We start from the raw sequence: 27,888 nt of genomic DNA, 5'->3' as shown, positions 1-27,888 counted from the left end.
CAAAAGAACATTTATTTCCAAATTGAGGCCACAGAAACAGAAACTCCCCCTCCCTGACCTTTGCCGCTCCCATCAGATAATTCTTCAAACTTCACAATAAGACACCTCTTTGACACATAAACACTTCTAGAGAAACCTCCGTCTGGGGGCCCAGTTGAGCCTCCCATTCACAGCTCAACATGTTTTAAGTGTGGTGCCTTCTTTGCCACCTCCCTGGACAGAAGCTCATTCCAGAAAGCCACTTCCTTGTCTTTCAGCTTCTCGGCTGCCCGAGTGTTGACACCAATCTGAAGGTACCCTTCTTTGTGGTCGTACGCTGGCCAATGGGGAAGCCCCTCCCCATTAGGGTTCCTGAAACAGAGTCAAATAGAAATTTACCAAAGCAAAGGTTTGGTCCCAACAACCCTCTGAGATGGTCAGGGACACCATGGCTTCATTTCTGCCAAAGGCTCATATGCTGCCAGAGACAGGAGGCTGACCATGTCCTAGGCACCCAGTCCATCACAGGGAGCTCTCATGTCAGAAGTCACAGGGCCAGGTGTTTGACCATCGCACGTTGGAAGCTCTCCCCACCCAACAGACACTCCCTGTCCCTTCCCAACCCTACTCCATCTCTGCCAGCAGCTCACCCATTCCGAGCAAAGTTGGCCCAGAATTTCATCACCATCTTGCTGAGATTGATCTCTTCTTCTGAGGCACCGTCTGTGGGGAGGAGACAAAGCCACTGCTGCTCAAAGTGTGGTTCATGGGCAACAGAAGCACTTGAGAAATTTTAATAAATTCAGAAATGGGGGCCTTACTCCAGACCTACTGAGTCTAAACCTGCATTATAAGATCTTGGGTAATTCAAGTGCACTTAAAGCTTGACAGTTACCAACTGAGGCTGGGCTCAGTGAAGGGCTGCAGTCGATCCATAAGCTGACTGCCTTGTCTTCTGTGCCTGCCTGACTGCCCTTCCCCCTTCAGTGTTTCAGGGACACACCCCAGGGTTGCTGCTAGACTAACCCCACCTCCCAGGATGCTCTCCTTTGGGCCTTTTCTCAGTTTCCTTCACCCATATATGTTTTCACAGAATCTGACGAATAACCAAGCTGCAAGATCCCCATATAGTTATCCATCAGAAAGTGTCCAGAAGCACAGCCCTGGGGTGTGTCACACACAAGCTGTCTGTTAACTGTTGATGGTGAAGACATTAAAGACATTTGTGAGAGTTATTCCTTAAAATATTATAATATTAAAGATATTTAATTTAAAAAGATACGAGCTTTAGATGGATGGTTGGATATACAGTCAAGGGTCACTCGCACTCTGATGTGCGCTTGTGAGTGTGGCATGAATAATGGCCTGCTACCCCTGAGCAGGGCCTGCGGGTGACACACTCCCATCTTGCTGATGCCCAGGTCTGGATTCTAGAGTGACCATGGGTGAGGGTACAAGGATATGCATTCTTCATCATGTACGGTAGAACAACAACAACAAAAAATGGTTGGGGCCCTTTGTCCTTCCACCCTGTTATGGTGAATTCAGGAAACTAAAAACTGCAGAGAAGGAGGAAATTGCCCAAGGTCACCAAATCAAATTTCGGGCCAGGAGCTCCTAACTCCAAGTTAATAGTCACCAAAAGGCCATCACCTTTCAGAAATGGAGCTCCAAAGACAGAGAAGAGCTCATCCCCGTGGTCCCCTATCACTGTCTTGGGTTTCAGCTCTGATGAGAAGCTTGGGCGATACTGAAACTCATACATGTAGGTGGGGGCTCCAGCATCTGGAAAACAAGGATTCATACATGGTTCATTTCAGCAGACACACAACTGGATAGTATCAGGGGCTCCAGGGGGCCATGAGCAGTCAGAAAATTAGGGGCACACCTGGTCCTGAGTGAACAACAAGAGCATTAATAACAGCTGCCCACTGTGAGAACCAACTGTGTGCCAACATTGTGTGTTCCTGAACCAAATCCCTGGTTATTAGCACCATAGAGAATAAAGAGCTTGGAAGAAATTCTATGAGTTGCTTAAGGGTACATTGGTGGTAGAGGTGGAACTACATTTGAACCAGTATTTATTCAATGACTGAGCAAACGAATGAATAAATAAATGAATGTTGAAACTATGGGGAAACTGATTAAAAATAACTATCATTATAGAGGCATCGGGTCAATTCATATAAGCCTCTTTGCCCTGATGCATTCTCACTCCAGAACATCTAGATACATACAGTTTACGTCCACAGAAACACCACTACATTTCACTGATAGCAGGCTGCTTTTCATTCCTGTAGAGAATACCTGCAGCACAACAGGTACTTTCAATTCCACCTATTTTTTAGCATTTCAGGCCAAATGTAGTTAGTATTGGATGTATCACTCGCAACAGTTTACACGCACATGTTTGTGTTAGATGTATCACTCTCAACAGTTTCCATGCATATGTTTGTGCTGAGGGCCAGGCAGGAATCAGTGAAGGTGGAATGGTGGTGACCCTCTCCTGCCTATTGTTCAGGACTCACCTCTGTAGTAACGGGCCACATTCACAGATGGGACCCCAAATATCACATCTGCTATCAAGTCCAGGAACAGGTCTTTCTCTTTGACAGGGTCGTCTGTCCCTCCTAAATACTTGTCAGTGGCCACCGGAGCCAGTTCCTCAGGAATGTTCTGAAATAGATCAAGTGAAAGTGACCACTGTTAAAATTAAATACAAGATAGAGACCAGACTTATGAATTATCTGTGCAGACAAAACCATTTAAGCCATCGAAGCAAAACTAACTCTCACTTATTTCATGCACCTAACCAAAATCTAATTTAGGTTATTTTTCTGTAAAGCCCTCTGACAATCACAAAATAAACTTAAGTCATCTCCCTAAAATGGTATGAGAGAATCACTTTTCACCATTCCCTTGACACCTGAAAAACTCTATTGTAATAAGCAACCACTGAAAAGGTGAACAACTTCTTCATTTTCACTTTAGAAGCCTTGCTGTAACTTCATGTCCTCAAACCTATCAGCCTTTGAAGCTGGAATCTCCCAGAGAGAAAAGTGGTGCTTATGTACAATAAATTCTTCCTAAATATTATTCATTCACTTGGTGGTTTTAATTTTGCTCCTTCTCAATTTCTGACCTCACCACCCCTGCACCTCATCACCACAGCATCTCTTGTTTGGTTAATGGTGAGCCTTTTAAGCCCACTTGAAACTTTCCCCCACCCCTCAACTTGAGTAATAATAAGAAAAGTAGAAAAAGTGGATCAGAATCCCCCAGCTCCAGTCTTCATTCTGCCATTAATTGCTCTGCAACTGGGGACAAGCTTCTGGCCCTCTTTGGGGCTCAACCAGCTCCTGTGATTCCTAGAGTCTTACAAGGAGAGGATAGGACTGCCACAGGAGTGATGTGGCCGTCTTCTGGTCCAGCTTGTCTTCAGACAGAGGGTAGCCTATGAGCTGTTAAAACAAAGGTTAAACAACTGTGAATCATTAAGCAATGGCAGGAAAAACCCAAGAGACTAAACCAATGCAGACTTAAGGTCACTTTGTCATGTCTTGATGGGCATGGCTCTTTGATGAGTTGGGCAAAACCAATGAATCAAATGGACTTTATATCTAGAGATCAAGGAGTGCAAGGAGGATAAAGTAATTGTTAAGGGAAGGTGCCCCAGTCTTTGTGTGTGTGTGTACAAATAATTAGTCTAGAATCCCCAAAATAACCATCAAGACAGAAAGGGAAGGTTTCAGCCAGCCTAGTGTTGAAGTGGAAGGCTCTGGGGCAGATGACAGAGACCTCCACAAATACCCTGCCTGCGTCAGATATCTGAGAAAGCTCCAAATCCTGCCATTATAACTTTGGTCCTTTGGTAAAACCTCTGAAATCATGCTGAAGAACCACAGAACTCTGCACATAATGACTCTATCAAAACTCTGTCCTAAGAGACTTGACCAAGCTCCAGGACAGCTTCAGGGAGCTTAAGGCCATGTCCCCAGGATGACCGCAGGCCCCCTTAAAGAGCTCTGAGCTGCCAGGAGATTTTACTGTTTGTTCCAGCCCAAACCTGGTGATAGGCAGGTGGGTCCACGAACCCCTTCCAAATCTTTTCTTTGCCCATTTAGATGTAAATCTTCCACCCAAAACTGTTTCCTCAAGGATCTGAGAGCCATCTTTATGAAAAACAAACATTCAGGGATAAATCTTGCTCTGCCCTCCAGTCCCTGTGAGATGATAAAGGCCTAACTTCAGTGGGGGTCTTGCTTCTACTTACACCACTCCCTCCTGTCATAAAGGCAGGAGTTGTTTCTTCTCCACATAAATGCCAGCTGACAAATCCAGGAAGCCCAGTCACACAGACAATCTGCCCCGCCTCACTTATGCCTTAAAGAGGCTCCAGGCTTTCATTTCACGGATTGGGTTCAGTTCACGATGGACCATTTCCCTCTAGCAGGGATGTAACTGAATCAAATCTGTTACCACTTCAACTAGTGTCTGGCTTTGTTTATCTCTGTCAGAAGGGAAAGCCCTTTCTAACTTTTAGAAGTCAATTTTAACTCAGGAGGAAGCAGGCTCCTCCCACTCTTTCCAGTGAGATGAGTGAGAGCATGGGTGAGGCGGAGGTAATTTATGGAAAAAGCATGAAAGCAGCAAGCCCGAGGTGAGAGGCTGCAGGTTCCAAGCCCCACTCTCCTTTACTCCCGAGTCCCTTCCCCTTTCCAGGCCTTGGGTTTTCATCTGCTCAGTGATTGGAACCGACATTTCAGGATCCATGGATGGGAGGACGATTAGAGAGTGTGTGGGAACATGGGTCCCCAGAACTGCACCTCCCAGATGACAATGTGGACCATCAGAGATGGTTTCCATAGAAATGTCAACTGTATGAAGGGGACAGCTGGCCTGGTCCTAGAGAGAGGTCTGTGACCAGAGATGGGAGGGTGATGTGCTGGGAGACAAGTCTACAAGGCCTGAGCTTTCTCACCAGTGGAATAATCCAGCCAAACTCTTGCTTGTTGATTCCCACCATGTAGGGAACATTGTTGAAATTCTTTTCAGCCAGCATCTCTTCGGGCAGCTTTGGCAGCAGCACTCCGTCAACTACGGTGGGCAGGAAAGGATGGTTCTGGGGAAGAGAGCGAGGGAGTGTCTATGCTTCCCCTTCCAAGTCACACCTGTATCCCCCTAACCACCTGCTGGAACTCAAGGCCAGTATCACACACCTGGGTGCCTGTGGGTGGTGGCCACACACCTGGGTCCTAACAGAGGGGGCTAAGTCTGCAGATCCGAAAGGGCTGAACTCTGACCAGGGGACAGCAGTGGTCATGTGATAGGGACAGATCGCCACTCAACTTGGTATGAAAATATATAATATAATGTGCATTTAATTTGAAGTGTACATGGTAATATATCTATGTGCATTTCTCCATCTACAGTCCTTGCAAGCATCTCTTTACAGGAAACCACCCTCAGCAGGAAGTCCCTTTACTTTGGTCACTTTAGCAAAGCTATATGATAACCAACTTTTAAACCAGGCTCCTCTGCCATGCTCTATTCATCTCCAGTCCAAGCACACTTTTCAGATCTTTTAATCACACAATACCTTGCCTAACTTTTTGGTCCTTCCCATAGACCAAAGAAGTAGAAATGAAGAATAAGTAATTAACAGATGACCAAGTCTCCTCCCTAACTTCCCCTTTAGTACTCTCCAAAATAAACTGTGTGAACAAGATGATATCCAGAAGATCATGAGGAATCAACAACCTGCATATGAGTCTGCAGACAGAGGGGAATGGCAACCACTCTGACCTTCTATCTCAATGGTGAACTGAGATTACTTCTCTGTTGCTCTTTAAAAAATTTCATGACCAGGGATTTGCCTGGTGGTCCAATGGTTAGGAATCAGCCTTGCAATGCAGGGGTCTTGGGTTTGATCCCTGGTTGGGGAACTAAGATATCACATGCCTTCAGATAGCTAAGCCCACGCAATGCAATTACTGAGCCCACGTACCACAACTAGAGAGAAGCCTGCATGCCGCAACAACAACAAAAAGATTCATGGCCAAACAGAAACCTGGGAGGTAGTTTTGGGGGGATGCTGACTTCGCCATCTCCCCAGATTGCTGCATTCTGATTAAAGTCACCTTTCTTTTTCACGATTTGTGAATATGTATTTGATCTCATAACCAGTAAGGAGCAAGACCCCTGATTGGTTCGGTAACATTCTTCATTATTCGTAGCACTTAAGTTCTGTAAAGTCACCATGACTCTGATTTAGGGACTGCTCTGTCACTTCAACAGGGGAAATATGGGGCCAGGTTCCTGAGCCTCTGGTCACATTTTCTAAACCTTGTGTTGTGTATGTTCCTGCTTAAGGACACCTTATGTAATATACATTTCTTACAGACAATTAGTTATGTGTAATATTTATTGATAATAAAACACCAACCAACAAGGCCTCAATGTTTTCTCAGCCTGGGGAGACTGCTGCTGGAGTTTCCTGCATGACTGGGAGGGGGGTGGTGTCCTGAGGACTGATTCTTGGCTCCATTCCCCACATGCCTGCAAATAGAGTGACTTGCACAGCCAGTCAACCCTGCAGCCCCCCAGGAGATAATCTGGGCTCCTCGTGAAGGCTCCTGAGGAGCCCCTTACCCAGTCATCTCCACTGCCCACAATGGAGGTTTCTCATTCACCTTCTCCCAACAGGGCATTTTTAGGAATGTAAACAAGACCAGAGGCTGGCTGGGGACAGGGACACAGAGTTCAAAACTGGGGGCATTGACCATCACCCTAATACTAAAACCTGACAAAGATGCCACAAAAAAAGAAAACTACAGGCCAATATCACTGATGAACATAGATGCAAAAATCCTCAACAAAATTCTAGCAATCAGAATCCAACAACACATTAAAAAGATCATACACCATGACCAAGTGGGCTTTTATCCCAGGGATGCAAGGATTCTTCAATATCCACAAGTCAATCAATGTAATTAACCACATTAACAAATTGAAAAATAAAAGCCATATGATTATCTCAATAGATGCAGAGAAGGCCTTTGACAAAATTCAACATCCATTTATGATAAAAACTCTCCAGAAAGCAGGAATAGAAGAAACATACCTCAACATAATAAAAGTTATATATGACAAACCCACAGCAAACATTATCCTCAATGGTGAAAAATTGAAAGCATTTCCCCTAAAGTCAGGAACAAGACAAGGGTGCCCACTTTCACCACTACTATTCAACATAGTTCTGGAAGTTTTGGCCACAGCAATCAGAGCAGAAAAAGAAATAAAAGGAATCCAAATTGTAAAAGAAGAAGTAAAACTCTCACTGTTTGCAGATGACATGATTTTCTACATAGATAACCCTAAAGACTCCACCAGAAAATTACTAGAGCTAATCAATGACTACAGTAAAGTTGCAGGATATAAAATCAACACACAGAAATCCCTTGCATTCCTATACACTAATAATGAGAAAATAGAAAAAGAAATTAAGGAAACAATTCCATTCACCATTGCAATGAAAAGAATAAAATACTTAGGAATATATCTACCTAAAGAAACTAAAGACCTATATATAGAAAACTGTAAAACACTGATGAAAGAAATCAAAGAGGACACTACTAGATGGAGAAATATACCATGTTCATGGATCGGCAGAATCAATATAGTGAAAATGAGTATACTACCCAAAGCAATCTGCAGATTCAATGCAATCCCTATCAAGCTACCAGCGGTATTTTTCACAGAACTAGAACAAATAATTTCAAGATTTGTATGGAAATACAAAAAACCTCGAATAGCCAAAGCAATCTTGAGAAAGAAGAATGGAACTGGAGGAATCAACTTGCCTGACTTCAGGCTCTACTACAAAGCCACAGTCATCAAAACAGTATGGTACTGGCACAAAGACAGAAATATAGATCAATGGAACAAAATAGAAAGCCCAGAGATAAATCCACACACATATGGACACCTTATCGTTGACAAAGGAGGCAAGAATATACAATGGAGTAAAGACAATCTCTTTAACAAGCGGTGCTGGGAAAACTGGTCAACCACTTGTAAAAGAATGAAACTAGATCACTTTCTAACACCACACACAAAAATAAACTCAAAATGGATTAAAGATCTAAATGTAAGACCAGAAACTATAAAACTCCTAGAGGAGAACATAGGCAAAACACTCTCCAACATAAATCACAGTAGGATCCTCTATGATCCACCTCCCAGAATACTGGAAATAAAAGCAAAAATAAAAAAATGGGATCTAATTAAAATTAAAAGCTTCTGCACAACAAAGGAAAATATAAGCAAGGTGAAAAGACAGCCTTCTAAATGGGAGAAAATAATAGCAAATGAAGCAATTGACAGACAACTAATCTCAAAAATATACAAGCAACTTATGCAGCTCAATTCCAGAAAAATAAACGACCCAATCAAAAAATGGGCCAAAGAACTAAATAGACATTTCTCCAAAGAAGACATACGGATGGCTAACAAACACATGAAAAGATGCTCAACATCACTCATTATTAGACAAATGCAAATCAAGACCACAATGAGGTACCACTTCACACTAGTCAGAATGGCTGCGATCCAAAAGTCTACAAGCAATAAATGCTGGAGAGGGTGTGGAGAGAAGGGAACCCTCTTACACTGTTGGTGGGAATGCAAACTAGTACAGCCACTATGGAGAACAGTGTGGAGATTCCTTAAAAAATTGCAAATAGAACTGCCTTATGACCCAGCAATCCCACTGCTGGGCATACACACCGAGGAAACCAGAATTGGAAGAGACACGTGTACCCCAGTGTTCATCACAGCACTGTTTACAATAGCCAGGACATGGAAACAACCTAGATGTCCATCAGCAGATGAATGGATAAGAAAGCTGTGGTACATATACACAACAGAGTATTACTCAGCCATGAAAAAGAATACATTTGAATCAGTTCTAATGAGATGGATGAAACTGGAGCTGATTATACAGAGTGAAGTAAGCCAGAAAGAAAAACACCAATACAGTATACTAATACATATATATGGAATTTAGAAAGATGGTAATGATGACCCTGTATGCGAGATAGCAAAAGAGACACAGATGTATAGAACGGACTTTTGGACTCTGAGGGAGAGGGAGAGGGAGGGATGATTTGAGAGGGTGGGATGATTTGGGAGAATGGCATTGAAACATGTATACTATCATGTAAGAAACAAATCGCCAGTCTATGTTTGATGCAGGATACAGGATGCTTGGGGCTGGTGCACGGGGATGATCTAGAGAGATGATACGGGGTGGGAGGTGGGAGGGGGGGTTTCATGTTTGGGAACTCATGTACACTTGTGGTGGATTCATGTCAATGTATGGCAAAACCAATACAGTATTGTAAAGTAAAATAAAGTAAAAATTAAAATTAAAAAAATAATAATAATAAAAAAATAAACATTGTATAAAGCTGAAAAAAAAACTGGGGGCATTGGACTAGGAGTCTGGGAAACTGGTTCCAGTCCTATATCTGGTCTTCCTGGCTGTGTGACCCAGGCAGGGTCACTGCCCCTCTCTGGGCCTCAGCAATATAAACACAAGGAAATACCATGATTCTACAAAGAAGAATTATTTCATTCTTTCCTTTTCATTAACTGGAGTTTAAAGGTGTCAATGGGAGAAGGAAATGGCAACCCATTCCAGTATTCTTACCTGGGAAACCCCATGAACAGAGAAGCCTGATGGGCTACAGTCCATGGGGTTGCAAAGGATGGGGTTCGAATTAGTGACTGAGCAAAGGTGTCAAGACTTAAAACGTGTACTCAAGAAACCAAAGGTCCTTACCTCTGTGGGGTCTCCGTGCAAATCGAGAGTGAAAAATTTCTGTGAAGACAAAGATAGCGGTTGTGGTGAGGAGCTTCCTGGGAGAAAAGCTGACCTCTGTGAGCTGTGCTCAAAGATATCAACTTCTCCCTCCTGGCGCCACCCTGGCGGGGCTGAGAGGAAGCGGGCAGGACACCCTCCCCCGGGCACCAGCACAGGGAGCAGGTGTGGGGTGGGGGAGGGGGCGCTGCAGGGCACTGCTGCTGGTGCCTGCCCTGCCCTCCACCCATTTCCCCTTCTTCTTCCTCCAGGCAACAGCACCCCGATTTTCCTTTGGGGAACCCCCTCGTCCCACTCTTACTACATGATTACAGGCATCTGTATGTGACCTCAGGTGCACCATATCCCTGAATACAGGGACTACTTCAGTGGTGGACATGTGCCCACGTCAGTTCAATAGAGTTTACCCAAATTTTTGCTGCAATTGTTGGGAAATAGGGTTTCTAAGAAGATAGTATGTAAGACTAGAGTAGTGTTGCTATCTTTAACCTTCCCAGGACAAATGTGTCTGAGAATGATGCCAACACAGAAAGGTAAAAGCTGAGATATACAGACAGTTTCTTAATCACATCATATGTGCATCTGGACCCAGCCATGCCTGAAGCCATCCACTCTTGGACTTGTCAGTGAGTTACCTGAAGATTCTGTCGCAACATATTCCTTTCTCTTCTCAAGGCACTTTGAGATGAGTTTACTTATCTTGCATTAGAAAATTCTGACTCATACAAGCTGACTGAATTTCAGCCCACCCCACACTTCTCTTTGTTGTGAGCTTACCAAGACTGTGCTAGTTTCATTGTGACACTGTAGCTAACAGGCCTGACCAGTATGTGGGAAATCCTATTAAGGATCCCTCCATTGTGTGTTGTAGGCCCACAGTCCAGGGATGTGTGTGTGTCCATGTGTGTGCTTGTGTGTGTGTGTGTACTGGGGAGAGAGGATAATCCTGGAAACACTTCCACAGGATCTCAGAAGATCTCATAAGAATAACCTGGTCTCTTATGTTCTCTGGATTTTCCCAAAGTCACCGAATCTCCCTTTATAAGCTAGATCTCTTGTGCCACATGGAGAGTTTCTAAAAGAAATTTACCTCTGAAATAAATGTACACAACCAGAAAACAGTTGTGTTTTTATCTTTGAGCACAGTGGCCACCTTATTTGAGCCTGAGAAACAGGGATCCAAGGCTACATTGGACTTAACCCATGGAAATAGAGCAGAATCCAGTGCTAGAGTCTAGCCCTGGAGAGTCCAGGAGTAGCCTCAGGATTCCAGGGTCCAGACAGACAGTCCAGGTGCTCAGGCTACTCCAACGGTTCCCACTGGCTCTAAATGTGGTGTTCTCTGGGTATCTGTCACGCTGTAACTTCCTGTGACGACCCACCACCATAGCCATCCATCAATCCTGAAATGTCACCTTCTCTGTGAAGTAGCCCTGCTTATTATAATGAATGCTTCTCCCCTCTGTACTCCCACCACGCTTAATCCACTTAAGTCAATGTGTGTCTTTCTCCTTGAATAGTTCCTTGTGAATAGGGACTATATCCAATTACGTCTGCATCACCTACTCTGTTATCTCCCTGCATACACTTAGCAGAGAAGGCTGGATGGATGAAATTAGTCAGTCCAAGGAGTATGGGTGAACTGGGGGGATAAGTGGATAGATGGATGATAGTCAGCAGACTAGGCGATGGATTCATCATTGATTTTTGAGAGATGGGTAATGAAATACATATATATGGATGATTGGTAACAGATGAATGAATGCTATAGATGAATTGATATTATTTAAGGTTGATGAAAAAATACTGATAAATTGGATTCATTGGTGGATGGACAGATAAAATAAAATGATGAATGAATGGATGCATGAATGGATGGAAGGTTGGGTGGATGAGTGGGTAGATACACAGTTATATTATTAGAGTCACAACTGAGGCAGAAAATCTAGAAAACTTGACCACCACTGGGTTATAACTGAGGTGGTTTCTAAATTAATCAAAACAAATTGTGACAATATTTCTGAAAATCTTTGTTCGAAATAGTCCCATCCCTCAAATTCAGGGTGGTAATTATCTCTGAGAATATGTAATGTTTAATTTCTTAAAAACATATCAGAAACTGAAGCCCCCATACCTCAAGCACGTGCTCTACAACAAGACAAGGCATGGCAATGAGAAGGCTGAGCACCACCAACTAGAAAGTAGCCCCCACTCACCAAAACTAGAGAAAGTCCACACATAGCAAAGGAGACCCAGCACAGCTATGAATTTTAAATTTTAAAATTTAAAAAAATATTAGAAAATATTAGAGAAATAATATTGGAAAAAGTAAGTGTTGACAGATATGAGGAGTCATTATACAGTTGTTTATTATGTTATTTTTTTGTCTTTGCTAACATCTGAGATAGTCTGTAATAGGGAAGGAAAGAAAGAAATTTCCCATTCAGATCTAGAGGCTGACACTCCTCCTGGGAGGTGAGAAACTGTCCCAGGTAGTTTTTCCAGTGCAAGAGGACTGAAGCTGAAATAATGAAGCCTGGGGCCATGTTTCTAGGGTAGGGGGCTTGTGTTTCCAAGAGAGTAGATGCACCTACCATTTTCAGTGTTATCTCCATGAGCTCGTCTTCTGTCTTCTGGCGCAGGCAGTGAACAAGGACAGCTGAGGTGGTGGTTTTACAGCCAGCAATGACAGCAATTTGCTGTAGAGATCACAGGCGACAGCAGAATTCAAGAGCCATGCCTCTCCCTCCATCAATACCGAGTATTCTGTCCCAACCTCAGTTTCTATAGGCAGCCTGTGATAGCAGAAAACACTCCAGACCAGTAGGTCCTGGGTCCCAGGCATGCCACTTATATTCCTCAGCCTCTGCTGCCTAATCTCCATTAACGTGGCCAGAATGATCTCAAGGCTGAACATCTAAAGAGAGGTAGCATGGAGGGGGTGCTAAAGAGCTGGAATCCAGAATCCCAGTTTCTAATTTCAAATCTTGGCTCATCCAATTAATAGCCATGTGGCCTCAGGCCAGTCAGTTGCAAATTGCAGCCAGAGGGGAAGATGCAGAAGAAAAGAAATCAGGCGCCACGATGACGGGGCCCTGGAGAGTGTGCACGGGCTGCCCAGAGCCTGGTCCTGTGTCTGACATACATCAGTGCTCAATATGTATTTGGTGGAAAATAAAAAGGCACAGGAAGAAGTAGAGGAGAGAGTAAGAACGAGAGCGCAAAATAAGGGACTTAAGATTCTTTATTCTGCAGTTTCTGGTCCTGTTCAATAGCAAAATCCAGGTCCGTCTCTACCACATCCATTTCCTTTGAATAAACTCCCCCTTCTTAACTTTAGCCTGATTAATGGGCTTCTGTTGTTAATAGCCAAACAATTCTGAAAAAAGTTCCCCCAAATTCTAAACATTCTTGGACTCTTATCTCCTCTTCTCCTACTTACCAGTCATCCCTTTAAGTCTGGCTGCTGCCTCCACCCCTCCTCCAAACCAGCTCTCACAGCCGAACCAAACGTTCCACGTCACTGACACTAAGGCACACTCCTCAGCAGGGACTCTGTGCTGCTCATCCTTTCTTGTCTTTGTAACAGTCTCCAAATAAAGACAAAGCCCTCACCCGGTCCTATGTAGCATGGCCCTGCCAATGATCCCATCCTCAGCTCTCTCCAGGTCCTATCTGCACTTTCTGCCCTGGCCACATCAGCCTTCCTCACTTTCTATCCTGAGATACCCGCTCCTGCCACAGGACATTTGCACAGACTCTTCCCTCTTCCTGGATATTCTTTTCTTATCAAATAACACTACCAATCCTTCTCACCTCAACTCGTGACCATTTTATTTTTCTAGAAAACTTTCATAATAACCTCCCCCTACAAACTGGACTACATGTTGCTTTTGGACTCTGTTGACATCAGGTACCTCTACTGCTCCAGTCACAGCTGATATTTTCTAAGTTGTGAAATTATATAATTATTAACTGCCTCCTAAATTATAATAGAGTCTTCTCCAACACCACAGTTCAAAAGCATCAATTCTTCAGTGCTCAGCTCTCTTCACAGTCCAACTCTCACATCCATCCATGACCACTGGAAAAACCATAGCCTTGACTAGATGGACCTTTGTTGGCAAAGTAATGTCTCTGCTTTTCAATATACTATCTAGGTTGGTCATAACTTTTCTTCCAAGGAGTAAGCGTCTTTTAATTTCATGGCTGCAATCACCATCTGCAGTGATTTTGGAGTCCCAAAAACTAAAGTCTGACACTGTTGCCACTGTTTCCCCATCTATTTCCCATGAAGTAATGGGACCAGATGCTATGATCTTCGTTTTCTGAATGTTGAGCTTTAAGCCAACTTTTTCACTCTCCACTTTCACTTTCATCAAGAGGCTTTTTAGTTCCTCTTCACTTTTTGCCATAAGGGTGGTGTCATCTGCATATCTGAGGTTATTGATATTTCTCCTGGCAATCTTGATTCTAGCTTGTGCTTCTTCCAGCCCAGCATTTCTCATGATGCATATAAGTTAAATAAGCAGGGTGACAATATACAGCCTTGACGTACTCCTTTTCTTATTTGGAACCAGTCTGTTGTTCCATGTCCAGTTCTAACTGTTGCCTCTTGACCTGCATATAGGTTTCTCAAGAGGCAGGTCAGGTGGTCTGGTATTCCCATCTCTTGAAGAATTTCCACAGTTTATTGTGATCCACACAGTCAAAGGCTTTGGCATATTCAATAAAGCAGAAATAGATGTTTTTCTGGAACTCTCTTGCTTTTTCGATGATCCAACGGATGTTGGCAATTTGATATCTGGTTCCTCTGCCTTTTCTAAAACCAGCTTGAACATCTGGAAGTTCACGGTTCATGTATTGCTGAAGCCTGGCTTGGAGAATTTTGAGCATTACTTTACTAGCATGTGAGATGAGTGTAATTGTTGGAGAAGACTCTTGAGAGTCCCTTGGACTGCAAGGAGATCCAACCAGTCCATTCTAAAGGAGATCGGTCTTGGGTGTTCTTTGGAAGGAATGATGCTAAAGCTAAACTCCAGTACTTTGGCCACCTCACGTGAAGAGTTGAGTCATTGGAAAAGACTCTGATGCTGGGAGGGATTGGGGGCAGGAGGAAAAGGGGATGACAGAGGATGAGATGGCTGGATGGCATCACTGACTCGACGGACGTGAGTCTGAGTGAACTCCGGGAATTGGTGATGGACAGGGAGGCCTGGCGTGCTGCGATTCATGGGGTCGCAAAGAGTCAGACACGACTGAGTGACTGAACTGAACTGAAATTATAATAGAAGCTTCATGAGGTTGCTAGATGTCAGATTATATCAAGACTACTTGTTGAGTGAATGAATCCTCCAGGAAACTACTCCAGTCATAAACCCCCAGGAAGAATCCACTCCAAAGTCACATGGAGCCAATGAGTTTAGCAGATATCAGACGCTGAGAGAGGCAACACAGATGACCGGCCACTGCCCACTGTGCAGCCCCTCACCCCACCTGGCACACGTTGGGAAACATGTCCAGTGGAAAGTGCACGGGGCTAGCAGCCCAGAGTCACGAGCCTAAGTCCAGCTCTGCCCTCATCACTCTCTGAGCTTGGCAAGTGCTTCAGCTCTCTTCCTGGTTTGCTCAGTGGCGTAAGGGGGAGGTGGGGAGAGGTGTGTCCTTGTCCTACATGTTCAGCCACCCTCACCGCTGTGATTCCTCAAGGATGTCAGCCAGACTCCATTCTAAGAACAGCCCTTGACAACTCCAGGAAAGCAGAACAAATGGTGTGCGGGCAGTCCAGCGTGAGACCTACCTCAGCTGCAGCCTTCGAGTCCCTCTTGACCAGGGCAGAAGTGAAGGCCACGCCGCTCTCTGAGATGGCCCGGTGGAAGAGATTCCTGGCCAGGGGGGACAATACCTGGAGGACCGTGTTGAGAAGGGAGTTTATGCTCATGGGGAGGGTGGTCTTCAAGAGCTATACCCATCCACAACGCTGTCCTGGACTGTGGAGACCATGGGCCCAGCATCTGTGAGAAAACCTCAGCTGGAGGGAGGCAGGAGCAGAGTGAGGGACAGAACAGGCGGTGCGTGGCGCCCACTGATTGTAACAATCAACCCTATCTGAAGGGCAGCTCAGCAACTCCTAGCAGCACTTTAGCGGCACAGTTCTCATGGCAACTATACACCAGTAGGAATTAATTAAAAAAATAAAAGTAAATAAAAAATTTTAAACCTGGCTGGGAAAATATAAAATAAATAAATAAAATAAAGGCACAGTTCTGATTTCCTGTTTCCATTACTCAGAATTTATCCTAAGGAAAATGAGCATGGAGGTACACAACTTTTAATATTGCTCATGCTGTTTATAAGAGTAAACACTGGGAATAACCCAAGGTTTCAATATTGTGAGACTGGGCAGCTAAGCTATTTTTCATTCCTACCATGGAACTACTTGACTATACACACACAAATATGAAAGGGTGTGTAATTGTTAGATAAACATTTATGTTGTTTTATAATGCTAAGGAAAATTTGTATTTAAGAAATTGCACCTAGATCAATACATAGATAGAATCATGGAAAAAAATTAGAAAAATACAAATCAAAATGTTCACGGTGAGTCTCCACAGACAACAGGATTGTGAATGAATTTTTTTCTTCTTTGAGGTTTTCTGTACTTTTATTTCTCCACTTTATGAAAAATAAAAACATTTTCCTCTGAGTGTTCAGTTGTGAAACCAACATAGATTTTTAAAAAGCAGTAATAGGGAATTCCTTGGTGGTTCAGTGGTTGAGACTCCAAGCTCTTGATGCAGGGGGCTCGGTTGGGGAACCGAGTTGGGGAACCAGTTGATCCCTGGTTGGGGAACTAAAATCCCACAAGCCAAGAGATGTAAAAAAGAAAAAACAGTAATAGCACTAACCCTCTGCTCAAACGTGAGGGAGCTGGAGTGTTTCCCACGGCTCCCAGCACCCTCTACCCTGGCTTCCCGGCTTTGCTTCCCTCGCTGTCTCCCCCATTCCCATTCCCCACACCACACTCCCGGGTCCCGTCTGCGCCCCCTGTTCCTGTCCCATCCCCCACCCCTCCTCTTCTTCTCCTCCTCCCCAGCCCAGCTCCATCCCTCAGCCCCAGAGACTGCTGCCCTCCCTCCTGGGCATGGACAAGCCACCAGGGCCCTCAGAGGGGGCCTCCAACCTGTTCCTAGTGCTCGTGGCTCCTGAACTGTAGGCCTGGCTTCAAGTCAGACAAGGACACTCAGACCAACCTCAAGTTCGCTCCTCTGATTAATCATTTACACCCACCCCTAATCTCAAGAGAAGTGAGGCGACTCCTAACGTTAAAATGATTAAGAAGGAGAGGATGAGCTCAACCGACACAGGACAGAAGAGAGTGTCTGTCGCAGCTGTGGCTGCAGCTACGGCCCCGGAGGCTGAGCTGAGCCCTGAGCTTCCTGGGGGCCAAGAGGAGTCTGGCCTTTAACTCTTCACCATCTGATGCTGCACAGAGTCGGGTCAGCCTTGAATGCAGGTCTTGGAAGTAAAGGTCCCAGGACTAGATGGGCTGGTCTGCAAGGGGTCCCATCAGCAGCCACATCAGGGCCAGGAAGACTTACAAGAATGGAAACACTTTCCCCTCCTGCTGACTCTCCAAAGATGGTCACAGAGCCTGGATCCCCTCCAAAGTTGGCAATGTTCTCCTGGACCCAGTGCAGCGCGGCCACCTGGTCCAAGTGGCCCCAGTTCCCCCGGCAGTGCTCGTCCCCTGTGCTGTGAGTGAGAGGACAGGGTGGGGTTGGGAGCAGAGATGTCCCGGCAGGGCCCTGAGGACCAGAGATGGGGCTGGGGGTCCAGGGGAGCCTTCTGGAAAGGACTGGGCTTCCATGGCCCTGACACGGGGTCTTCACTCTCCTGCTGTCCTGCTCTGCTACAGGGCTCTGCAGAGCCATCCTGCATCTACTGACTGAGCATCTGCTACGGTCGGGGTGCAACCCTGGCTCAGGTGGCAGAGGAGAGGCCGGGGGAGAGGAAGTGGGGCGAGTACGCGCAGTTACACTGTCCCTGGGAGCAGACACGGGCCGTGGGGGAAGAGCTGAGGGGTCTCCGTGAAGGGGACACATCCTGGGACACGACTCCCCTGGGACAACCCTCTGCCAGCCCACAGGTCTTTTCAGGGAGGTGACCACCCCTACCCCGGGCCACCCCCCAGCATCTCAGGATAAGACGCACCAGTACATTCGGGAAAAGCTCAGTAACTGCCTGCTGGAAACCTGTTCCTGTCCCCAGAGAATCCACGCAGGAGACTCAAGCCTTCACTCATGCATGTGCCAAATTCCAGGAAGGAAATGGGGTAAGTGGGCCCAAGGCTCCTCCCAGTAGATGTCCCTTGGAGTCAGATGTTCCTTACAACCTCCCAGTTCCAGGCACCCGCTCCTTCACCTACTAGACTTCCTGGAGCTCTCACATGAGTCTACCCCTCTTTACTTCCCCAGGAGGAGAGATGTGTGAGCCTCTAAGTGCTGTGCTGCATGGTGACCGTCATCTTGAAGATACTGCAACATGCCAGGCAGCAGAGTGAAATGGGATAAGCGGTTCAGATGAGATGACAGCTGGGTTGGGGTTGGTAGGAGTAATAGGAGTGTGTCAGGGAGACTGGGTGTTTTATGTGTAAGAGCTCAGAAATAAGTGCACCAGGGTGGCTGGGGAACGAGAAGGTAGGTGGAGCCCAGTTAGGGGGGTACTCAGATGTCTTAGCAGGGAGCCTAGCAAGGAGCCCCTTGAGGGCGTGCATGACCAGAGTGGGGTCCTAGCACCCCCACCCTGGGGGCAGTGTGCCACCAGGAGAGTCCAGGGTCTTACCTGAAGAAGCCCCAGATGCCCAGGCGGTACTGAATGGTCACCACCACCACATTTTCATGGGCAGAGAGGGCCAGCCCGTCATAGGTTGATGCCCCGCCCACCATGAGACCTCCTCCGTGGATCCACACCATCACCTGGATGGGGGGATGCAACCACAGGGTTACAGGAAGCAGATCTGGGGAAGACCTCAGAGGCAGGCTTGGTCACCTACCCGTTCTCCAGCTGCAGCCCAGGCCAGCACCCCACTCAGGGCACCCTGGCTGCCCCTGCCTGTCTCCTCTGCCCCAGTGCCACCTGCGCTCACTGCTCCTCATGCTGAGAACATCATCATGGGAACAGCCAAGGCTCGAGCATCATCTCCTCCCCAGCACTCCCGCCACCCTCACTCCTGGACCCCTCACCCAGCTCAGTGGACTCAGCATGCAGAAGCCCTTGGCTAGAAGCCTGTTTTAGCTTCATCTTAGTTACCTTTTGTGTGGTGAATTCAGCTTCTCAAGTGAATGAATGATCATGTTAAGAAGAACATGCCATGGGTGGCACCTCTTCTTAATATGACTTCCTGCTGCCTACTTAGCTCCCCAAATCTCATCCATCCTCCAAAGCCCAGCTAAAACCACCTCCTCCAAGAAGTCTTCAGCCATTTGATGAATATGATCTGAAAACCTACTAGGTGCCAGGGGCACCTGAGTAAGAACGGAGGATGAGAGTGAACATGATAATTCCTAATACACAGCCCTCAATTTAAGGAGTTCACATAGCAAGAAAGTGAGAATGACTAAAATAATAGAAACATTTGGTTAATAAAAAAATCAAAGAACTCATATATAAATTATGTGACAAGTATTATTGAAGCATTTAAAATAAACCATCCATGAGAAAGGAATTACTATTGTCCCTTTTCATAGACAAGAAAACTGAGGCACTTAACCACCCTGAGGTCACACTGCTAATAGGTGGTGGAGGTAGGACTTGAACCCAGGCAGTCTGGTTGCAGGGTCCACATGTTGAGCCACCTAGCACCCACCAGCCAATGGCCGTGCTGCAGTAGGCTGGCTCTTGGGGCCGGAGGAATTCCTTCCCTTCAACTCTAACTAATGCATCAGGAAGACTAGCCTCAGGTGCTGTGCCAGACACTGCCATAAATCTTTATATTCATCACTGAACACTTGTGTGTGATTATCCCCAGTTTGAGGAAACAGTAAAAGGTGGAACAAGGATTACACCCAGACCCTGTGGTTCCAGAGTCTGTTTCCACAGCAGCGGTTCTCCAGCCTCAGGTTTCCGGAGCCCCTGCTCCTCCGACACCTCTGACCCCTGCCTGCCTCCAGGTGGAGGGACTGAGTTTGCAGTCATCTCTGAGACCAGATGAGCCAGGGGCTGTTCAGCAGTGATTTGCTGAAGAGGCCAGTCCAGTTCTGTGCAGATCCTCAAAGGTAGGGGCTGTGTGGTTGTGGTTTTATGTTTTTCCTTTCTCTTAACCCTTAATTCTAGCTGTGTCTATGGGAGCACTGAGTACACAATAGGGAAAAGAAATGAATGCATAAATGAATGAGTGAAAAATTATCCCCACCTCTCTGAGCTTCCAGTCACAAGTTCACAGACACCCTCCTCCACATCTGGGCACAATGCCAGGGGTGTTCCTGGGTGATGGCTGGGTGTGCCCACCTGTCTCTATCCCCACTGACCCCTCCTTTTCCAGCAGACCTGCCCCGAAGATCTCCAGCCTGAATCTAGAAGTCGGCTCTGTCTTGGGGTTCCATGTATTCTGGAAATGCTGACTCACTGGGTCGTCAGCTTTAGCCAAAACAATTAGGAAGTGAAATTAACTACAAGAAAATCTTGATAGCTGGCAAACGCAAAGGAAAATACATCTTTGTTGCTCCAGGCTCTGCCCCCCAACCTGTGACACAGAAAGCTGTCAGAGAAAGCCTCTGTGTGGTGAGGAAAGGCCACACACAGGCTCTGTGCTAGCGCATGTCAGAGCGCTCCCGGCTGTTCCAGGAGCCCCGTGCTCCAGTCCTGCCAACCCGACTCTGTGACCCTGCCTTCCCCTCCCTGGACCTCAGTTTCTCTGTCTGTAAAGGAAGGGTTGGCTTGTTGGCTTATCTCCAAGGTTCCTTCCAGCTCTAACTTTATGGAAATGACGTTTTACCCTCTCTGGGTATCAGATTCCTAATCTAGCAATTAAGAGTCATCCTTCTTGTCCATCTGTTAGCATGAGAGGCCCTGGAAAAATGAAATGTGCATCACAGATGTGCAGCAATCTCCCCCAGGGGCCCTACTCTGGCCGAGGGGAAACAGAAGTGTGGGCCACCTGTGCTCCCTGATGTCAGGTTTGGCTGTGGTGCACAAGAAAGCCCTGGGGCGCCAGAAGACCCTTGGCCCACGACGCCCCCCACCCAACACTGCCTTCATCCCCTTCCAGTCTACCCCAGCCTTGCCCAGTGGTTCCCGCCGCTTACCGGCAGCCTGCTTCTCTTCGTCAAGTCAGCAGGGGTGTATATGTTTAGGTAAAGACAGTCTTCAGAAAACGTGAGACTAATGTTCTCCTTTCTGTTGGTAAAGAGATCCGAGAGCAACTGCGCCCCCACGGGGTCTTGGGAGCACCTGTGAGGGGCAAGGAGAGAAGAATTCTTGAGGTTCAATCAGAGCTGAACAAGATGTCTCCTGTGGTCATCAAAGGCCTTGGACTAGCTTCAGGCCAGTAAATAGAGTTGTTCTTACCATAACTGGGGCATGCGATGGGGATGCTCAGGCTCACCAAGGTCTCCCAGGACCATGTATGGTCAGACCTGATCCTCTTCCCTTCCTGGGGTCTCTGGAATACCCTGGGTCAAGGGAGGAGGCTGCCCTATGTGCTGATGGGCATGAGAAAGGACCATTTCCTGCATCCCTGGGTCCACACCAGCGCTGTATGACACCTGCTGTAGAGTGCCTTATATTCTGCCCACACAGAAACATGTTCTAGGCCACAGGAGACTTCCAGAAACCAGGAGAAATCAATCAAATGGAGGATATTTAGGGCATACAACAGATCAGGGTCAAATATTAGTGGGGCAGCATTAGGGGAACTATATTCTAGTCCTGCCTCAGCCTGATTTGCTGGGTTTCCTTGGGTGAATGCCGTGCCTGCTCTGGGTCTCAATGTGTCTGATGTAAATGAGGGGAGTGATTTCTATAAGGGTCTAGCAACATGGACATGGTAATATTTGTCAGCAACTCATCACAGGCAAGAGCTATTGGTTGTCCCAATAGGAGACTTTAAAGATGATACAGATATTATAATTTCTAATGTTTATTGAGTCCTCACAACTTGCCAACTGTAGTTTTAAATACTTCTTATATATTAACTCATTTAAATTCACATTGGCCCCATGATATAGGTTCTACTATTATCCTCATTTTACAGTTGAGAAACTGAGGCATAGAGAAGTTAGAGAACCTTCCCAAGGTGACACAGCTAGAAAGAATCATACTCTGTAGTGCTTATGTTTTCAAGGATATTATAAGCCACATTTCCGGATCTCAATGCCTCCACGAAAAAAGGCATGACTGCCCTCAGTGTGTCGATGAGGTAACTGAGGCACTGATGTGCTTGGGTGACTCAGCTGTCAAGTCACAGAATCACAATTTCAAAGAGAACCTCTTGATTTCCATCCTGTGGGGACTTTCCCCAGATCACCTAGGCAAGGGACATAATGTTCATAAAAGAAGATTAAGAGTTAAAAAGGAAAAATACTCAGTGTTACCAGTATTCAAACAAACAGAATAAAAAGAATAATTTTGTATATAATGGTGATGATTACAATTATTAACATTATTCTGCCTATTCAGTAGATTAAAAACCATTTTAATGACTCCAAGCATTGAGAAAAATTCAGTTAATGGAGGTTTTCATATATTAATTAAAACAGTGCAGTTGGAATATTTCTGAAGGGAAATTTTAAAATACTCTTACTCCAAAATGTTATGTCTTGGAACTTATCAAAAAATGAATATGCATGAAAATTAGGTATAGGATGTTCATCAGAGTGCTATTTATAGTATAAAAAATATCAACAACAGTGAAGAACTCCAAATAAGAGATGGAGTAAAGAAATTGTGATTCAGTACTCAATATAATATGGTGATTAAATGTCAGGTTGTGATATTTAATGACACAGAATGGTGTTCATGATACCCTCATGAACTTCATCTACTGCTTTCATCTAAATTATCTATACCATGTAATACGCTACTGTGATTTAAGAAAAATATTTGTAAGATGTATTTGATCTCTGGCCAGTTTCTGCTGAAGAGCTCTTGAAACCCTTGTGTTCATAATTTCCTGAGCAGTGTATACTGTTGGGTTAATGAAGTAACTTTTGGACCACACCTAAGGGCAGGAACCAATTGCCAGAGGAATAATCTCGTGATTACAACAAGGAAAACCTTCTGTCATAGTCCCCCAAACTCTGGAAAGAGAAGATGGGCTAGAGGGGAATCAATCACCAGTGACCAATGACTTCAATCCCCTGCCCACGTAATGGCTTTCCAGGTGGCTCAGAGGTTAACAACCTGTCTGCCAATGCAGGAGACACAGGAGATTACCTGGAAGAGGAAATGGCAGCCCACTCCAGTTTTCTCACCTGGAAAATTCCGTGGAGAGAGGAGCCTGGTGGGCTATAGTCCAAGGGGTTGCAAAGAGTTGGACACAACTGAGCAATGAACACTCACGCCCATGTAATGAAACCTCCGTAAAAACTCGAAAGGATAGGTTCAGAAAACATCCCGGTTGGTGAACCAGAACTTGTTTTTATTTTTCACACTGCGTGGCATGTGGGATCTTACTTCCCTGACCAGGGATTGAATCCGTTGCAGTGGAAGGGCAGATTCTTAACCACTGGACAACCAGGGAGGCCACCGTGCTGGGTCCTCTGCCAGGGACCTCACCTTATGGACCTCTTCATTTGGCTAGTGGTTTGTAACCTTCAATATCCTACATAATGAACTGGTAATCTAGTGAGGAAATTAGTTGCTTGAATTCTGTGAGCTGCTCTGGTAAATTAATATAACCTAGGAAGGGGGTCACAGGAACCTCTGAATTATAGCCAGTTGGTCAGATGCACAGTTGACAACTTGGAATTGGCATTTGAAGGAGAGGGAGGTTTTGTGGGACTGAGCCCTTCACGGATGGAATCTGATGCTATCTCTGGCAAAACAGTGTCAGAAATTAGTTGAATTGTTGGACACACATATGGTGTGCAAGAATTGCTTTTTGGTGTGGGAAACACACACATACATTAGAACTGGGTACAGGAAATTATGTGATTCCACTTTAAGGGAGAAATTATGGAACAGATAAAAGACTAGAAAAACAGAGTCTAAAATATGAACAGGAGCTCTTGCTAGGTGGTGGAATTGTATATGATTTTCATTGTCTTAATTTTACTTACCATCCTCACTTTTCAAAAAATTATTTATTTATTTGGCTGCATGTTTCTTGGCTGTGACACGTGTGGTCTTTTAGTCACAGCATGTGAACTCCTAGTTGAATAAAGGGCTCTAGAATGCTGTGAGAGTTTTGGAATGCTGGTGAGGATCTACAAGAGCTTGAGGATTTCACAGCAAAGCATGAGCCACTCAGAGGATCGCCTTGGCTCCCTCCTGCACCCCTTTGAGACTAACATCCCCACTGAGAGATGCCAAAACCACACCCCTGACCTACATGGGAGGGTAAGAGGTGGTATTCTTCACGAAGATCCATGGCTCTGCAGGCTGCGGCGGAGCAAACCTCAAGGATCCAAGAGGAGGCTTGGCAAAGGGGACTCCCAGGAAGACGGCCACAGGCTGAGCAAATCCTTTTAAGCTGACATGTTTCCCCAGGACTCTGCCCTGAGCGGTATCCACAACAGGCGGTGAGGGTGGCAGCCCTGCTGGACGTTGGGAGGAAATGAGGACACGTCAGTGGTGACAGTGAACTGGATTCTGGGTGGATTTTGTTACTTTTACCACTTTTGATACTTTGCCATGTGATCTTGAATGTCGTCTCAACTCTCTAAGCCTCAGCTTCTTATGTAAGAGAGGGTGAAGCTGTCTTTCCTAACTCACAGAGTCATCAGAGGGAGGATGACTCGGGGGCACATTCTATCTGTCCCATTCCTGTGGAGCAGGCGGTTTTTTCTCACTGAGCTTAAATGCGTCTCCTGCAGTTGCCCCATCAGGCCCGGTCCTTGCTGCTCGGGGGCATCCTGCACCTCATGAGGCAGGTGGCCTTAGCGACCCCTGTTCATGCTCGTCCCTCAAGTTCTCTCTTGTCCGTCCTCAACAGCTGCAGTTTGTTTAAGCATCCTTACAGGAAATGATTTCCAGCCTCTCACCCTCCCAATTGTTCTCCTTTAGATACAGATGAAAGGCCAACCTCTCCCTCAAAGTGTGTGGCCAGAACAGAGAAGAATAACCCAGACCTGGTCTTATAGACACAGCCTTCTAGAGACAGGACGTGGACAGATGCCCAACTGGCAAGAGTGAAAAAGCGGGTGATGGGCTGTGAGGTATAGGCAATGATGGCGACAGCAGCGATTACCATTGTGTTGTAGGTGATGACTGTGTATTGAGCACTTACTATCAGGCACTCTAATCAGAGCAGCCTGGCTAGGGAGACATCAATATGTCCATTTTACAGATGAGGTAACTGAGGAAATGGAGCCAGCTAGTATGGATTTTCTAAAGGTGGAAAAGGTATGACCCTGCCAGGGGATAACTAGCAGTAAGGGGACAATCAGCTTCTAATTAGGGCTTCCCTAGTGGCTCAGATGGTAAAGAATCTGCCTGCAATGTAGGAAACCTGAGTTTGATCCCTAGGTTGGGGAGATCCCCTGGAGAAGGAAACGGCAACCCACTCCTGTATTCTTGTCTAGACCGAGGAACCTGGTGGGCTACAGTCCACAGGGTCACAAAGAGTCAGACATGACTGACTAACACATAGCTGCTCTTCCCCTCAGTCCTGGGCCTCTCACAGTGTCACAGAGCCAGAAGGAAGATAAAGCCCAGTGCAGGCAGGGCTGTCAGAGCACTGATGGCCGGAGCACTGGCTCTGGACTCAGGAGACAGACAGAGAATTCAGAGCATGGTTTTCCAGCAGACCTCGGGCACGTACAGTTCCCTCTCTGAGCCTCAGTTTTTCCATCTACAAAATGGTACAGATGCATCTGAGGTCCCTTGCTGGACCCTTGTATTAACCATGTCCTCTATGTTCTGTATTCTGATGCTTTGACAGCTGGAGCCTTGCTGATTCTGGGGGGACTGCTCCTCCCCGCGTTAGCCAATCCCTGGAGACAGGAATGAACTTCCCTTCCAGCCTGCCAGAGCCTGTACCCCAATTCCCTTTGTTATCAGGTCCTCCACATTCGCCCCCACCATACTGCCCCAACCACTCCAGAACAAAGTACCCGAAAACTGTGTGCACCCCCTAACCTGCTGAAATTCTCTGCTTTGCCACTCCCAAACCTATTTATCCTGCCTCGCCTCTTCCTTCCCTATCAGTGACCAAGATAAATACCCTTACTCCCAATTTCTTTTCTTCCCTCGTGAGCCACCCTGGTGTTCACCACCTGGCACACCATGGTAGGGCCATGCTCTGTCCTCCATAAAATGTGAGTCATAAACCACCTTTTCAAAAGGCAGTTGGCTCCTGATCTGTGGGCCTTCAGTTCAGTTCAGTCGCTCAGTCGTGTCCGACTCTTTGTGACCCCATGAATCGCAGCACGCCAGGCCTCCCTGTCCATCACCAACTCCTGGAGTTCACTCAGACTCACGTCCATCGAGTCGGTGATGCCATCCAGACATCTCATCCTCTGTTGTCCCCTTCTCCTCCTGCCCCTAATCTCTCCCAGCATCGGAGTCTTTTTCAATGAGTCAACTCTTCACATGAGGTGGCCAAAATACTGGAGTTTCAGCTTTAGCATCATTCCTTCCAAAGGGCCTTAGAATACCCTATTAGTCTATTAATACATATCTCTTTTTTTTTTAAGCTTTAAACCTTTAATTTTGTGTTGGATATAGCTGATTAACAACGTTGTGATAATTTCAGGTGAACAGCGAAGGCACTCAGCCATACATACACATGTATCCATTCTCCCCCACACTCCCCTCCCATCCAGGCTGCCACATAACACTGAGCAGAGTTCCATGTGGTATATAATAGGCCCTTGTTAGTTAACCATTTTAATATAGCAGTAATACAGTGTCTTTGAAAGCAACTCCTTTATCTCTTTTTTCACTTTCTCTATTTCAGGCACTGTTTAGAATAAACAGCCCATTTCCACCTCACAACAGTCCACGGAGGTAGAGTTGTCACCTCCATTTTCAAAATGCAAAACCAAGGCACAGAAAAGGGACATCCCATGTGTAAGAACACGCAGCCCCTAAGGGCTGAACCCACACCGCTCTGTCTCCAGAACCAGTATTAATATTCTGGTAGGACCCCTTCAGGGCGTCCCAAGTAGCTCAGCGGTAAAGAATACACCTGCCAATAGACACAGGTTTGATCCCTGGATCAGGAAGATCCCCTGGAGTAGGAAATGGCAACCCACTCCAGGATTCTTGCCTGGAAAATTTCATGGACAGATAGCCTGGTAGGCTACAGTCCATGGGGTTGCAAAAGAGTTGGACATGAGTTAGCTGCTAAACAATAACAGAGATCCATTGCAGGATTTTGGTAAAGACCCACTCCATATCCACATTAATAATCAAGAGGGAAAGACATGGAGGAGCTCATCAAAGTCCTCAGTGGGATGTGGGAGAGGAGCTGATTGTCCTCCTCTGGTGTGGCTGTGCCAAGCAGAGTCTAGGGTGTGCTTGGTCCCCTGTGTCTCCTGCCATGGGGCACGGGCTGGGCTAGACCATCCAAGTTCACAGAGCGTGCGCTGCTGCAGAACCCAGCCTGTCACTGCTTTGCCCTATGCCCATCCTTTCCCCTACAAGGATTTCCAAAGGTGCTCCTGCTATCTGCATTTCAGGAGGACTCACCCCAAGCTGTGAAGGAACCAAGGGAGGTCAGGACCAGAGCTGAGAGCCACATCCTGGAAAGAGAGCCGCTCCTGTGCATGTAGGTGTCTGTGCTGCTCACAGGGGCTGTTTCAGTCCCGGCCCCCAGCTCCCTCCACAAGCTCCCGCTCCAGCTGCTCAATAACAAGCAA

At 46.1% G+C, this 27,888-nt stretch overlaps 1 protein-coding gene across 2 annotated transcripts; it reads right to left on the bottom strand.

Moving 5' to 3' along the window:
* Positions 1 to 27,888, bottom strand: LOC128064172 (liver carboxylesterase-like). 2 transcript variants are annotated; one of them, XM_052656968.1, is made up of 14 exons: positions 27,719 to 27,888; positions 24,417 to 24,624; positions 21,172 to 21,316; positions 18,710 to 18,843; positions 17,467 to 17,620; positions 15,663 to 15,767; positions 12,457 to 12,561; positions 9,824 to 9,862; positions 4,961 to 5,101; positions 3,360 to 3,440; positions 2,508 to 2,655; positions 1,633 to 1,764; positions 630 to 702; positions 1 to 351 (listed from the first exon to the last, which is right to left on the bottom strand). In XM_052656968.1, the coding sequence occupies exons 1-14, from the start codon at positions 27,795 to 27,797 to the stop codon at positions 168 to 170; spliced, it is 1,728 nt and encodes a 575-aa protein (XP_052512928.1). In that variant the 5' UTR covers positions 27,798 to 27,888; the 3' UTR covers positions 1 to 167. The 2 variants fall into 2 exon arrangements, with proteins under 2 accessions (XP_052512928.1, XP_052512929.1); XM_052656969.1 differs by having other exon boundaries at positions 24,417 to 24,621.

This window comes from Budorcas taxicolor, chromosome 18 (assembly GCF_023091745.1).
Source record: "Budorcas taxicolor isolate Tak-1 chromosome 18, Takin1.1, whole genome shotgun sequence".
In the NCBI taxonomy this organism is placed as follows: Eukaryota; Metazoa; Chordata; class Mammalia; order Artiodactyla; family Bovidae; genus Budorcas; species Budorcas taxicolor.
Note: the sequence above shows the minus strand (reverse complement) of the source record. Positions and strands in the feature narration are given on the sequence as shown.